The sequence below is a fragment of the Coptis chinensis genome, chromosome 4, assembly GCF_015680905.1.
Source record: "Coptis chinensis isolate HL-2020 chromosome 4, ASM1568090v1, whole genome shotgun sequence".
In the NCBI taxonomy this organism is placed as follows: Eukaryota; Viridiplantae; Streptophyta; class Magnoliopsida; order Ranunculales; family Ranunculaceae; genus Coptis; species Coptis chinensis.
Genome location: NC_141459.1, coordinates 80674101 through 80688658, shown reverse-complemented (window position 1 = coordinate 80688658; position 14558 = coordinate 80674101). Strand labels below are relative to the sequence as shown.

The 14558-nt window shown below is 43.1% G+C and overlaps 1 protein-coding gene and 1 pseudogene across 2 annotated transcripts; one reads left to right on the top strand and one right to left on the bottom strand.

Moving 5' to 3' along the window:
- Window positions 1–9475: 9475 nt before the first annotated feature.
- Window positions 9476–14184, top strand: LOC147505049 (Acyl-CoA N-acyltransferases (NAT) superfamily protein). The gene is given in 3 exon segments (XM_086557655.1): window positions 9476–9795; window positions 13303–13440; window positions 13443–14184. Coding segments are annotated over 3 exon segments (474 nt in total). The 5' UTR covers window positions 9476–9548; the 3' UTR covers window positions 13532–14184.
- LOC147505050 (glutamyl-tRNA reductase 1, chloroplastic-like) lies at window positions 10933–13103 on the bottom strand (annotated as a pseudogene). The gene is made up of 3 exons (XR_015193174.1): window positions 12570–13103; window positions 12151–12392; window positions 10933–11995 (listed from the first exon to the last, which is right to left on the bottom strand). The product of XR_015193174.1 is annotated as a glutamyl-tRNA reductase 1, chloroplastic-like (transcript).
- Window positions 14185–14558: the final 374 nt, after the last annotated feature.

Below are 14558 nucleotides of genomic sequence, written 5' to 3'. Positions count from 1 at the left end.
TACTCGTTCATTGAGAAAGCAGTCCTTGCACTACTGTACTCTGCCAGGAAATTCAGGCCTTATTTCCAAGCACACCCAATCAAAGTGCTCACCGACCTCCCACTGAAGAAAATCTTTCTCAAAGAAAATAAGACAACTCGCATGGCCGTATGGGCAGAAAAACTCGGGGAACACCACATCGAGTTCGTTCCACACACCTCGCAGAAATGTCAGGTCATTGCCGATTGCCTGGCAGATTTTCCTGTCGACGACTTCAATTGGGAATCAGAAACCGATATCCCACCCACGAAGAATCAAGACAAGTCCTCTTGGTCTCTCTTCGTAGATGGATCTAACAACCCTGGAGGAAGTGGAATCGGCGTCGTCTTAGTAACCCCAGATGGAGCCATGATAGAGAAATTCGCATGGATTTCGCGACCTCTAACAACGAAGCAGAGTACGAAGCATTAATCATGGGGCTTAGAATGGCGCTCCAGCTCGGTGTACAAGAACTCCAGGTCTTTAGTGACTCGCAACTGGTTGTTCGCCAGATTACTAAGGAGTACACTACCCATTAAGGTAACCTCTCTAAATACCTTCAAGTCGTTTATCAATTACTTCCTTCTTTCAAGAAAGCCACCATACACCACTTTTTGCGTGACGAGAACCGTCACGCAAACAGTTTAGCTTACTTGGCCACTCAAACACCGAACTGCACCCCAAGACAATTACTCATTGAGGTAATAGACCGACTTACTTACCAAGCAGAACACGATCCTAGAAATCAGCGACCTTTGCCCACTCTCTGATGATCAGATGAGTCAAACATGGATGCAACCCATCATGGAGTATGTCCACCACGGTACACTCCCTGAAGATCGTATCAAGGCCCGGCAAATGCCATATCAGGCACGTTACTACTGTTTGGTCAATAACAAGTTGTATAGAAAATCTTCTAGCGGACCTCACTTGAGATGTCTCAGCCCAAAACAAGGTTAGTTGATATTTGCTGAAATTCATGAGGTAGAATGCGGGAACCATGCTGGAGGTCGCTCTTTAGCCCATAAAGCAATCTCCCAGGGATACTTTTTGCCATGAATGCAGGTCGATGCCAAGAAGTATGTCCTCAAATGTATCAAATGCCAGACTTTTGGCCACTATATCATCCACCAGCTCGCGAGTTAATCAATATCGTAAGCCCTTGGCCATTTCACATGTGGGGCTTGGACATCATGGGACTGTTCATCCCACAAAAAGCACCGATTTTTGGTTCATTTTAGCGGCAACTGATTACTTCACTAAGTGGGTCGATGCAATTCCTTTAGCTCATGTCAAGGAATCACACGTCAAAAACTTCATCTGGATTCACATCATCACTAGATTTGGCTTGCCTCACACACTAGTGATGGACAATGGTTCCCAATTCAAGGGCAAAATAGTCAAGGAGTTTCTAGCCGAGTGGAAGGTCGTTCACGCCTTCTCTACTCCCCAATATGCTCAGAGTAATGGCCAAGCAGAAGCTAGCAACAAAGCAATCTTGGAAAATTTGAAGAAAAAGATTGAAAAAACAAAAGCCAATAGCCAAATCAATTAGAGAACATTCTATGGGCTCACCGCACCACAGCTCATTCTAGCACAGGCGAGTCACCATTCTCCTTATGCTACGGCATGGAGGCCGTCATTCCCACCGAACTGACAGTCACCACGACTCGGTCAGAACTTGTAGAGTCTGGACACAATGACTCCGTCCTAGCTTGAGAGGTCGACTTGCTGGAAGAACGTCGTGACTTGCCAGCCATCCGAGTGGCATCTTACCATTAGACTCTCAAGAAGTCCTACAACAAGAAAGTCAACCCTCGGTCCTTTCAGCCTGGTGATCTAGTTCTAAAAAAAACTCAGGACGACTCTAAGCTAGCACCCACATGGGAAGGTCCATACATAGTAGAACGCGTCGCTGGTAATGGAGCGTACTGGATCAAAACACAGGAGGGGAAACCATTGCCACGCCCTTGGAATACTTATTTGTTAAAAAGTTTTATCAATAAAAACCCATCTTTGTACATTCCATGTTTTTACTTACTATCAATTCAGGTCTAGTTTACTTATGTTTGTTACCATAACCTACTCCATTCAAATTTCATCACCAAGACACGAAACTTGTACTGAAAGCACCACCGGTCTGCGCGTACTATCAACACTCTCATGCTTTTCAACGCTCTCCACGCGTAGTACGCATTTTAAGCTAACATGCTCTTCGTGAGCAGCACGCTCTCTCGAGCTTATAGGCTCCATAGCCTCTCCAATTCTCACAAGTTGAGGACCTATAATCCTAGGATCAACTTGGTGAGCATGCTTTCCGCGAGCAATACGCTGTCATCAGCTAATACGCTCTCAGCGAGCAGCACGCTCTCTTGAGCTCATAGGCTCTATAGCCTCTCCAAGACTCACCAGTTGAGGACCTATAAGTCTAGGATCAACTTCGATGAGAACGCTCTCAGTGAACAACACACTTTCATAAGCTAACACGCTCTCCACAAGCCGAACGCTCTCTTGAGCTCATAGGCTCCACAACCTATCAAATTTTCACAAGTTGACGACCTACCTTTCTAGGATCAACTTAGCGCGAACAATCTCTAAGCGCAGAATGCTTCTTTAAGCTGAACCTTAGACTCCTTAGCCTCTACAGGCCTCAGTCATTATAGACTTATGACATTAGGCTATAACAACGACATAACAAAGCACACATACTAACAGTAGCTACAACCAAATAACGTGCATTCCATAAACATGCATCAATAGAACTGCCTAAATAAACTCAGGACTCCAGTTTGTGAATCCACTGATTTGCTGGGACTACCCAGAAAATCCAGATCGGTACCAATACAACTTTCACGAATATCGAACTGCCACTTGCGTGGAAAGTAGTTCATTCTGTATCTAAACCAAAAAGACGAGTTGCCTAGGCAACCCTAGGAAACCAGCTCTATTGTTTAACTCTCTTACAGAGAGGAGAACAAACAAAACATTCAAAAACTTTTCAGCTTACAAAAACAGGTTCACAAATCACAGTCAAGGATCAACAACGATGTGTTTCTCATCCACGGGCATAATGGGAGCAGCACTGGTCGAGGCAACGTTCCCCACATCTCTGGGTACGACACCCATACTCGTACCCAAAGCCCCACGCTCAGAAGCCTCCTTCAGCTAAAAGTATTTCTCGTCTAGCTCGGCATACTGGACACAAGCCACGTCGTATGCCTTTTTCACCTTGCGTGTAATACCCTGGCAGTACTTAGCATACTCCGTCACTTCCGCCAGCTTCTCTTGTAGCACCTTCATTGAATCAATCAACACAGACTTCTCTTCCAAAACATCCCGGTATTTTTTCATCATCCTTTGCAATCTCCTCTTGTTAGCCTCCCACGCAGCTCGCGTACACCCCAGTTCGACTTTAGCATTGTCACTATCAGCAAAACGCCTCACAGTACTTTTTAGCTTATCATACCCAACCAAAAACTACAAGTAAAATCCCAAAGTTAGACTTGCCCCTCAAAAGAAAGTCATATCAATTGCAGAAATTACCAGGCAGCAAGCCTTATCCAGGGTCCCCAGAAACATCCCCATATCTTCATCTTCCAGCTTTGCTTTGTCACCATTCAACACAATGTCTTCCAGGAGACAGGTCGCTATTGGCGTCGAGTGGAAGCTACAGTCAGAGCGTTGGACCATACACTTCTTTCCCGTTCTCCCAACATAAAAGAACTCGCTCCCTACGTTACCAACACGTTGAGCAGAACGTTCACCCGCAGCATGTTGGTTTCGACCCAGGTCGCCAGGTTCACCAGCATTCAGGTCATCCCTATCTCTTCGGCTGGGAGACCTGAACACAATGCCCCCTGTCGAGCGACCTGCCCTTCGGGCTCGCTTATTGCTTATAGCTTCTGGAGCCACCACCTTCCTCTTGCCGCGATCACACCGGCGGCGTTGGGTTGCGAGCTCAATCTACTCCATAATGAGAGGTGAAGATCCCCTATCACTGTCGTCACCAATAGCAGTTCCACGTCTCCTAGCCATAATCAAATCTGCACATGCAACCAATGATCAACGAACTAACCCAAGCGCAAAACTTGCTTGTTTAAAACTTTAAATGGAGACCAAACAAGAAAGGGCACGTACCTGAAGTGATCAACAAACGAAAGAGACCAAGAACTTTGGAGCAGAACAAAAGAACTTGAAGAAGAAGACGAACAAATGCTTTTCGAATTCTAGCAACAATGCTTTTATTCTGGAGAAGCGCCCCTTCCCTAGGCACATCGAGACGCCAAATGTCAGGCTAGTTGGCAGCCATCATTGCAGCTCTCCAACCGTTCATATTCCTACACGTGTCATGCACGTGTGGGAGTTACTTCAGCTCTCGTAAAGGAAGAACGCCGCATACGTACTACAATCTCCGTAGTTCGTACAACTTCACTAATTATCGATATTCACGACCTACAAAGCTAAGGGCAAATAATGGTCAGAACACTCACTCAGGATCACACGTTACTTAACCTTACCCATTCGTACCAGAAGTCGCCTACGCAGCTTCAACAAACAACAATACCGAGAATCATACATTCAAACCATGAAGGAGCTAAAGAAAAACGGAGAAACACGAAACAAGCATGACATATAAGAAAAAGGACGAACTGGTCAAACAAACCTAATCCCAGTTCGTCTCCTAGCCGAGCTGCTGAGTCTACTCAGGAAATCTAGCTTGGCTAACCACCATTCATCATCACATTGGTACCCCAGACCAGTACGGGGGCTAGTTCGTTCAGTGTTTTGACACCCATAAACATGAAAGGCGAATTGCCCAGGTTACCCCGGGAAACCAGCTCTATTGTATCACAATGTACAAACATCAAAACCAAACAATACCCTCACAACTCTCCAATTTTAGGAAGACCAGAAACATTTTCAGCAACTAAGGGATCTACTTCAACCTCCGCATCACCCCCCTCCACCATAATTGAGAGACCATCTGCACCCACATTCACAAACACGTCTAACGCAGCATCTTCAGTTCGGGATTCAACGACCTCTTGAGTAGGTACCACAGAAGAAGGAGGAGCATCACATGCATCTCTTAGTACAGTTACTGCTGATGTACTGGGAGCCCCACATTCATGCTCCTCTCTGTAAGCTTTATACTTTGCTTCTAGCTCAAGGAAGTCACAGTCCAGAACGTCATATTGCTTGGTCGCATCCTGCGCAACGTCCCGGCAGTGTTGGGCATAGTTGGTCAACTTAGCAATTTCTGCATTCGCAACAGCAAGGTTAGCCTCAGCGGCCTATACTTTCATCTTGGCATCTTCCACCTCGGTATCCTGCAGAAAGCTTCGCCAGCCTAAGAGCCTGATGCGCCATCTTCAACTCTTCAAGCTCCTTGCGTTCCATGCTAGACACTTCCTGAACTCCCTTCAACTCATCCGTCAACTTCATCACAGCTTCTCTATTTGATTCAGTGAACTGGGCGATCTCCTTCAGCTTTTGGTACCCGCTCACCAACTACATTCACACACATATAGCAACGTTCAATTTGCAACGTTATCATAACAGAACAATTAAACCAAGTTTAATGGAATCCACTCACCAAACAATGCGCTATGTCCATTCAGAGCTATGTGCTCAAGCAGACTCGCTGAAGCCCCTTGGCATCTAGTTCCTTGCGGTTTCCATCCAGAGCTATGTGCTCAAGCAGACTCGCTGAAACCTTACTCGACCTGAAGCTGCAGTCAGTTCGCTTCATAGTCCGCTGTACCCCCTGATCATCCAAATACACTGCTTGGGGCTCCAAATCTTCACTAGCCACTACAGATTTCCCACTCACCTTACTAGGGCCCTTCAACTTCGCCGGGCTGGGCACTTGGGACGCTGCAGGCAAACTCTGAGCGACGCCAAAGTTTGCCAGGTCCATGAGTGCTGCAGGCCTCGACCTGGAACTGCGCGGGGCCTTACTACTAGCCCGTTCCCAACCAGACATGCTCCCAGCACCGGAGCTATCTCCAAGCACATGCCTCGCAGCCTTGATAACCTTGGCAGCGTCCTGCCCAGGTGCATCAACTTTCTTCTTCAATGGGCTGCTCCGATCGCGAGGCTTGAAGACTACCTCCACCAGCTCCACAGGCGAATCATTAGACTCACCTACCCCAGAAGCACCAGCACCTCCAGCAGATCGCTTCGGGCCGCCCTGACTTCGGTTCCTATATTCTCTCGTTACCATATCGCTCTGTCGCTTGTCCATAGCTGTCTCACTTGTTTCACCCCGAGCCCTTTTCTTTTGAACCTTCCTCTTCTCCCTAATCCCACGACCCCCTCTTTCCTTGAAGAAATGAACGACTTCGGGCAGTATCGCTCATTTCTGGGACCGTGTCAACTCCGCAAACCTCTCTATTTCTTTCCAGCTAGTTCGCGTCTTTATAGCGAGCTCTGCAAACACAACAAAAACCAAAGTCAGTTAAAACAACAATAATCTAACCATCAAAACAACAGATCAAGACACTCCTACCCACCAGCAATATTACAGACCCTAGTCTGCAACCTACATCCTCTAGCACAATAGTTTCCAACTAACAACAACGGCCTCTTCTTCCAAGCCTCATTGCTTACACCATCCAACACACTAGAATTCCCCGTCAAAGTTTGCAAGCTAAAATTGTGATTACGAGATCGTTTTACCATGTAATGCTCGATAATATCAGACACCCCTATGCGGTACTCACCACTCGCATTCAACAAATCGAATACCTTGAACAACCGCCAAGTGTTACCAACAAACTGACAAAGGGATTTCCAACAGAAATCTAAAAAGTTGCAAACTAGCTTCGAGAATGGTATCATCATAAAAGCCCTCAGTTTCCCCTCAGAGATTATTATCCTACCGTTCGGAGGGTTGTACTCCTCACTCCACATGTCTACATTCTGGCATGGATCGTGGATCTCCAGGTCATTTACTTCTATCCCATAAGCTACCCTTAGTTCGGGGAATGAACTCGCCGCAAAGCGATCCACCGTCCTAAGGGGCAACCCACTAGAGGACGACCACTCATCACGACCCGAAGTGCTAGCTACAACACTAATAGAGCCAGATCCTCCCTAGCCTCAACTTCATTGTCCTCATGACCACTATCAAAACTTAAAGAGTTCTCCCGCTCTTCCTTATATTCACCACAGCTTAAAGATGTTTCTCGAATCTCCTCCGATTGAGTATCATCCGAATCAGACATTTCCTCTCTCTTATCAAATACCGACCTTAAACAGCAAAAGCTAACAAAGCTAAGATTGACCTAACTACTGGACACGCAACGCTGGAACAGACGAAAGAAAATCAAAAGAGAAAAGCAACAGCAGCAGAAACACTAACCTGAGACAAAGAACCCTAGCCTGCGTTTTTGTTGAGGAACAAAACGAAAAATGACTTTTCAGTTCTCCCAAATGTGATTTTGTGCAACCGCCCGTTCAGTTCCCAAGGCATTATGATTACAACCTACGCCCTAGCCCGCACACGTGTCTCAAGGACCTGTCTTTTCAAGATCCCGAAAAACGCGGCAGCACGTTTCCTCACCAACTGCTATGATTCTGTCATGTGCCAACCACGTGCCAACTTTCACCTCACATCAAGTCGTCATACACCACGAGTTGACCCTTACAGTACGTCAGTTAGTTCCGTTCACACCAGCCCGCTTCTCCACTCATGCTCAACATGCGCTACCATGTTCTCTCAGCAGGACGCTTCAATGAACTATACGACCTACAGAGAGGGGGCTGTGTGAGGGAGTGATATTCTCATCCTGGAATATCAAGCACATGTTCAGCATAGTGGAAATACCACACCGACCTCTAACCTAGTTCTCCAAACTACCGTCAGGACGACATACATCACTAGCTCGCGTCCGCAAGCTACATGATCGATCTAGAATAGATCGTATCACTACGCAGGTCGTTCTAAATCATGACTCAGCTTATCTTCTAGAAGCAATCATGACTAAAACTGCGTTTACACAAATCACTACTGCAAGCTACTAACCACTGTTACTAATCCCCATCATTGTAGTAGACCTACTAACACAGTTCTCACACGCCCTCACAATCTCCACCCTACATTTGTGTTGATCTTTATACGTGTTGGGTAAGGATTCACCTTCGCTCCCTATAAATGCCTCCCATATGAACTACGCCAGACCTGATTCTTCTCTCCCCCCAGAATCAAGAGAAGATACGTAGTCAGTTCGCTCAACAACGAACTCGGTCTAAACCAATTCCCAAATCCTTTCTCCTCCATCTTCTTATTTGTAAAGGACAAATAAAACACACCTTTACATAATGTACTTGGAACTTGGTGATGCTTGAGAATGGAAAACCTGATATTATTCTTTGGAAAACTATCTAAAGAACTCCAACTAACTAATAAAAATTACTAACAGGATTGTAGATTCCTACAATACTATGTAGTATGTTCAGGGGCGGCATTCACGAATGCTTGTATGGCTGGCGGTACTGGAGCAGCATTAGTGGATGGAAGCTTTACATCTCTGATTTTCTGCAGACATTCTTTCAGCAAATCCTCTTGTAATAAGCTACCATAGCAACAACAACCTTGAAGATCAAGATATTCAAGGTGAGGACATCCATCGAGAATGGCCCGCAAACCTTCATTGGTGATACAAGTTATGTAAAGACGCCACGTAACTGAGTCATGTTTTTAGCAATGACAAATGCAACTTCATCATTGTGGCATCTTACAGAAGGATGCCTTATTTTTCTCTGGCTAATAAAGCTAAAGTACTTCAATTGTTTGCATGATGAAACACATACCCAATTAATATCACATTGCGGATAATGAATATCTTTCAATTCAAGCTCCTCCATAAGAGGAACTTCACCACAAGCCCAAACTAATCCTCCTGGATTAATTTTATCAAAACATGCTATTCGAAGAGTTTTCAGAGATTCTCCGAATTCCTCAACAACAAGGTGTAAAAAGGTGTTCCAACACCATGGTTCTCCAAGGGAGATTTCCGTTAGTTTTCCACAGCTTCTCTTGAGGACTTCCGTCAACAGTCTATGACGATTACCCTCTCTTACGTACGATTTTTGGAAAACTAGAGAACGATAAAGAAGAGGGTCTTAAGCAAGTTGTAGCCAATAAGTACATACATGTTGAACGTAACGCAGAAGTTGTACCACGTCGAGTTTGGTGACTATGAGAAGCATAATATCACTAGGCAAATCAAGCCAGTTTCTCTCCTCTCCATCTCCAAGCTCTTTTTGGTTGGAGGACGAAGCTATTCCTAGTTTCTTCATTGATTGTTACGGGCGCAAGACAAAAATATAGAAAACTGCTGCAGGAATCTATTCCTAGAATTAGGAAGGCCTTTTATGTAAACAAAAAGGTGCGGGTCTATATAGAAAAAGCTCCATGAAATCTAGATTCCTAGATTTGGTAAGGGCATTTATGTACATTTCCTTTTGCTAGTGCAAATGGTTAAAAAGAAGAGTTTCCCTTATTATCAAGTCGCTACTGATCTATGGCGGTTCATGAAATCATGGAGTTGACTCAGAAGTCTAAGAAGTATGAGGAAATAATTGAGGAGATGGTGAGGGTAGAGAGAAAGGTGTTCCCTAAGCACGAATCACTAGCGACGAGTTTCAAGGAAGAGCTTAGAAAGAAGAATTGTGGTGTACTGTACTCTCAAATGGATGGTGAAGTTCTTGTTGGGTATGTTATGTATTCTTGGCCGTCTTCATTGGCTGCTTCAATCACAAAGCTTGCAGGTATGTATACCCTTCCTTATGAATTTTGTATTAATTTTGATGTCCTTAAAATTATCTTTTTGAAGTTGGGTTATTAGAATTAGAGATTTTGTAGAAATCAGCCCATAGTATCTAGATGACTAGATTGTAATTCTGATTGATTATTAGTTTGATGAACTGTCGTTTATAACATTTTGGTAATAGAAAACCCTATTGAATGAGAGTGGACATTATAAAAAAGGTTAGCATATATACTTGATTATTGACGTGAAGTAGTTCGTCTGTAGGGCATGATCTTCTTGAAGGCCAATCCATTTATTAGGCCAGTTTTATGTTCGTTAAGAATTTTTCGTTCTTACCAAGTCAAAGGACAGAAGGTCAGTTGCCCAATATATATCCAAAGATTAGCAACTCTGGAATATCCTACCCCAGACTGGCGCAACTTGATTTTGAGCTTGTCCTAGTTGGGTTCAGCTCAGACAAGTGCAGTGGGTCCATACTTCCATTGCTGACTCTAAATTATATCGACACGCCATATTTTGAAAATAATCCGTGTCGGATGCGTATCCACATGTCCGTGTCGGGCACATATTGTATGTGATATACCTCAATTTTTTAAAATTCGCTGTGTCCGACTCTCCATTTCCTTGTCGGATACGGACACACCTATCTGTGCCAATGCCATTTACTTGTGAGTGTATCTAATAATGTATAGCGTCAACAAATGTATAAACGCATATAAACTAGTTCCATCCCTACTAATTAATTTCAATTTCGGTTTTTTAATGAATGCAAAGAACCAAACTGTGCCTGCCCTAATGCAACTATTTCAGTCGGTAATTAGTAGTCCTGAATGTGGGACGGTTTCATTTTATTTTGAACAGGAGACAATCAGATAATGTCTCAACGTTCTTTGCCACAAGCTCATATTAGATAGTTCTTATGATTTTAATTTATTCTGTAATGCACCTGGCCTCATCAAAGTTGATGAACACTTGAACATCCGGCTCCTGGAACTTCATCCTCTTATTTTAGGCTCTGGTCGTTTCCCTCATTTCAAACGCTTTTTGTGAAGTTAATTTGGATATATTTTTAGGGTTATATTGATATACCCCCCCACCACTAGTTGCAATTAGGATTACCCCCCCAAAATAATTGAAATTAGGATTTCCCCCCCACTTTGACAGTCAATAGGAGTCAACTAACAGTTGCCGTCAGTTGACTGGTCAAAGATCATGAATTGTCCTAAATACCCTTTTTCTGTGAAAATTACGAAATTAGCCATTGACACTGTTCAAAGCCCACAACTCAAATCCCAAATTCGAAATTAGACACTAATGTAATATTGTAATATTGTAATTGTAATTCTTATTCCCTCCACGAGAGCTCTCAGTTTTTTTATGGTGGGAACAGTCTCCAAAGAGTCCCTCCAAGCTCCAAACTGTTTTGATTCCTCAGTAATAATAACCTGAGCTTCCATTGCTTTTCGATTCCGATCCTCCTTGTTGGCTGCTACGACTTCTTTAAGATCGAACGCGTTTAGACACGCCACACGTGTATTCTCAACATCAGAGACACAGGAACCGACATTCCTCGGGACAGAGATATCAACAAAAAGCAGTGAACCACCATTTATTGAACCCACAGGGGGAAGGGTCTCAACATTCTCTTTCGTGAATAATAGGGTCTCTGATGCTGTGCTTGTGGAAACAACATCAGATTCACGGGCGATGCAAGCATCTCGGTGAGAGGCTTGTAGATTATCTCAATGTCTCTCATTTCCTCCCGGATGGCTTCGACTCTCTCCTCAGATCTGTTGACAACAACAATTTTAGTCCCCACCCCTTGCAACCAAGTGTTTGATCACAAGTTTCCCCATCTTGCCAGCTCCAACAACCAACACTCTAGGGTGGCAGAGGAATTCTGAGGAAGCTTCATTATGGCAAGTTCAATAGCAGCTGAGCTGACAGAAACTGCCCCAGATGCAATGTTGGTCTCTGTTCAACCCGCTTACCAACAGTGATTGCATGCTTAAACAAACCACTGATGTTCCTTCCAAATCCGTTGACTCCTTCTCCAGACATGATGACTTGTTTAACCTGAGCAAGGATTTGTCCTTCTCCTAGTACGAGAGAGTCAAGCCCGGCTGAAACTTCAAATAAGTGTTGTGTGGCATCATATAAATAGATGATGGCGGCTCTGAAGCAGGAATTCCACTTGTCTGCAAAGAAAAGCAAAATGGGGTTTAACAACAGAGATGATTTAAGTTTTGAAATAGTATTTAATGCTCATAAATCGGTCTATGTGCTTTGCACTTCTTAGAGAATTCCAAATACCAATTAACACACAGAATTAAATGAAGAAATAGGGAAGCACCTTTGCCATCCATTCAGTCAATTCTCTAACACCACGATGCCAAGATAGAGCCACCACATATATCTCCATTCTGTTACAGGTACTGAGAACACCGGCTTCTTCTATATGGTTCAAGCCACAAAGCTCTCCAATGGCACGAGGCCATTCAGCTTCTGGGATAGCAAGTTTTTCACGCATTTCCACTGGCGTTGTGTGAATACTCAGGCCTAAGACTATGATGCTACTCTTTTCCTTAGTATACCCTGACAGATACAAACAAATAAAAATAAATTAGTACCAATATATATAGGTAAATGCAGTGATGAAAAGTTTTCACATTTGATCAGGCAATTTAGTTGATGATATATAAAACAAGTAGACGTAGTTATAGAATTGAACGATACCAATGTAAAAAAAAATATAGAAATAGAGACACATACGATCAGCGCCTGAAGCTTTGAGCTGTTCAAGAGCAGAGAGACTAGAAACTCTATTATTGTTATTATCCGACACAGCTTCACACCTGGTGACACCTCCTCTACGAACAAGGAATGTTCTTTTGGGTTTGCAAATTATTCTGAATTGAGAAGAATTAGAATAAGAAGATTCCATCATCGTCTTGACAGCTGCCATTGATGTGGCAAAACCAGTAGCTGTTGATGTTGCCATTGTTGGTTCCAAGAGAGAGAGAAATGGAAATGAGTTTTTTGAAGATGGAGAAGTGGGTTAGGTGTGATGAATATGATATTTGTGATCAGGAAACAAGAAACGTGAGGATCCGTCCTCTTCTTCAGTTGGATCCCATTTTTGGACTCAAAGTGATATTTGATTTTTTATTTTTTGAGCTAACCTGAGCTCAATTACAATATGACAATGGCTAATTTCGAATTTGATTTTTTGATTTCGAATTTGGGCTTTGAGTTGTGGGCTTTAAACAGTGTTAATGGCTAATTTCGTAATTTCCACAGAAAAAGGGTATTTAAGACAATTCATGATCTTTGACCAGTCAACTGACGGCAACTGTTAGTTGACTCCTATTGACTGTCAAAGTGGGGGGGAAATCCTAATTTCAATTATTTTAGGGGGGTAATCCTAATTGCAACTAGTGGTGGGGGGGTATATCAATATAACCCATATTTTTATTTACTGGGGTCTTGTTTTATGCTTCATAAGTGAAGGAGAACTACAGGAGGCAAGGGCATGGTGAAGCATTGCTAAGAGCAGCGATTCAGAAATGCAGAACCAGAAACATACATCGTGTTTGCCTTCATGTTGATCCACTGAGGACTGTCGCCGTTAATCTTTACAAAAAATAGGTTTTGAGATTGATGAACTGATCGATTGCTATTATTCTTCGGATAGAAATGCCTATAGAATGTACTTGGATTTCAGTGATGCTTGAGCACATTGAGAAACGAATCTTTGATCGAGGAGAGTGGAAGATCAATCTAGATTCTCAACTGATGGATATTCCTACAGCAATAAGTTGTGATTTGTGTTCATTGTAGATAAATTTTGAAACTACTACTGCCTGGTGTTGCCTAGTCATATGCATCTAATGGGGGAGTCAGGATTAGGATATCAGGGTTAGGATGTGGATTAGGAGTATGAACTGATACTTGATTACCTGATACCTGGTAGGCTGAAGCACGTAATCAATGATGGGCAGTGCAATGTACGTTGTTGATGTTTTATTCACTGCTAAAGGTATACTACTTCCTGGCGCTTACCTCACCTCCCAGGGTACATGATGAAGAACCGTTTTGAAGCCAACAAGCACTCAGAGAATCAAACTTGACAGACTATCAGTGCATCCGAAGCAAAATTGAACAATGTTTAATGTGGTATCTCGTGATCCCAGGTGAGCATCTGACATCGACTACAAAGATGATTATTCGCGCTTAATATGTCCATGATCGAAAAACTACCTACTTCATTTGTTCTGGTGGTGAGCTTTAGCTCCGTGTCTGTGACTGTTCATCTATATGAGACTAAAGAACTCTGTTTGAATCAAGGAACTGTTGGGATATTTGGCCTTTACAAAGCCAATGAACATTTATTATCATATGGGTGAACTAATATCATATGATGAAACCATAAGTTCCATATGTAATAGAATTAGAACAATCAAGCATAAGAGTCATATGCAGGATATTTGATTGTATCTATTTACCTAGAATGCTCACAATTAGGGATGAAGTCGGACGCTTCACTTATAAGACTGTAATATATATAATTGTTATATGATAGGATGATGATATCTCAATCATTTGAGTATGACTTTAAGTTTGTATATTGGTATAGTCACATGACTGACACTGATGGGATCAAAGTGAGAATACGCTATAAATTCGCTGTTAAGGTTAGCGTGCAAATCTCAATCTACCAATTAATCCCTAGACTTGAGGAATTGTGAAAATTCATTGTGT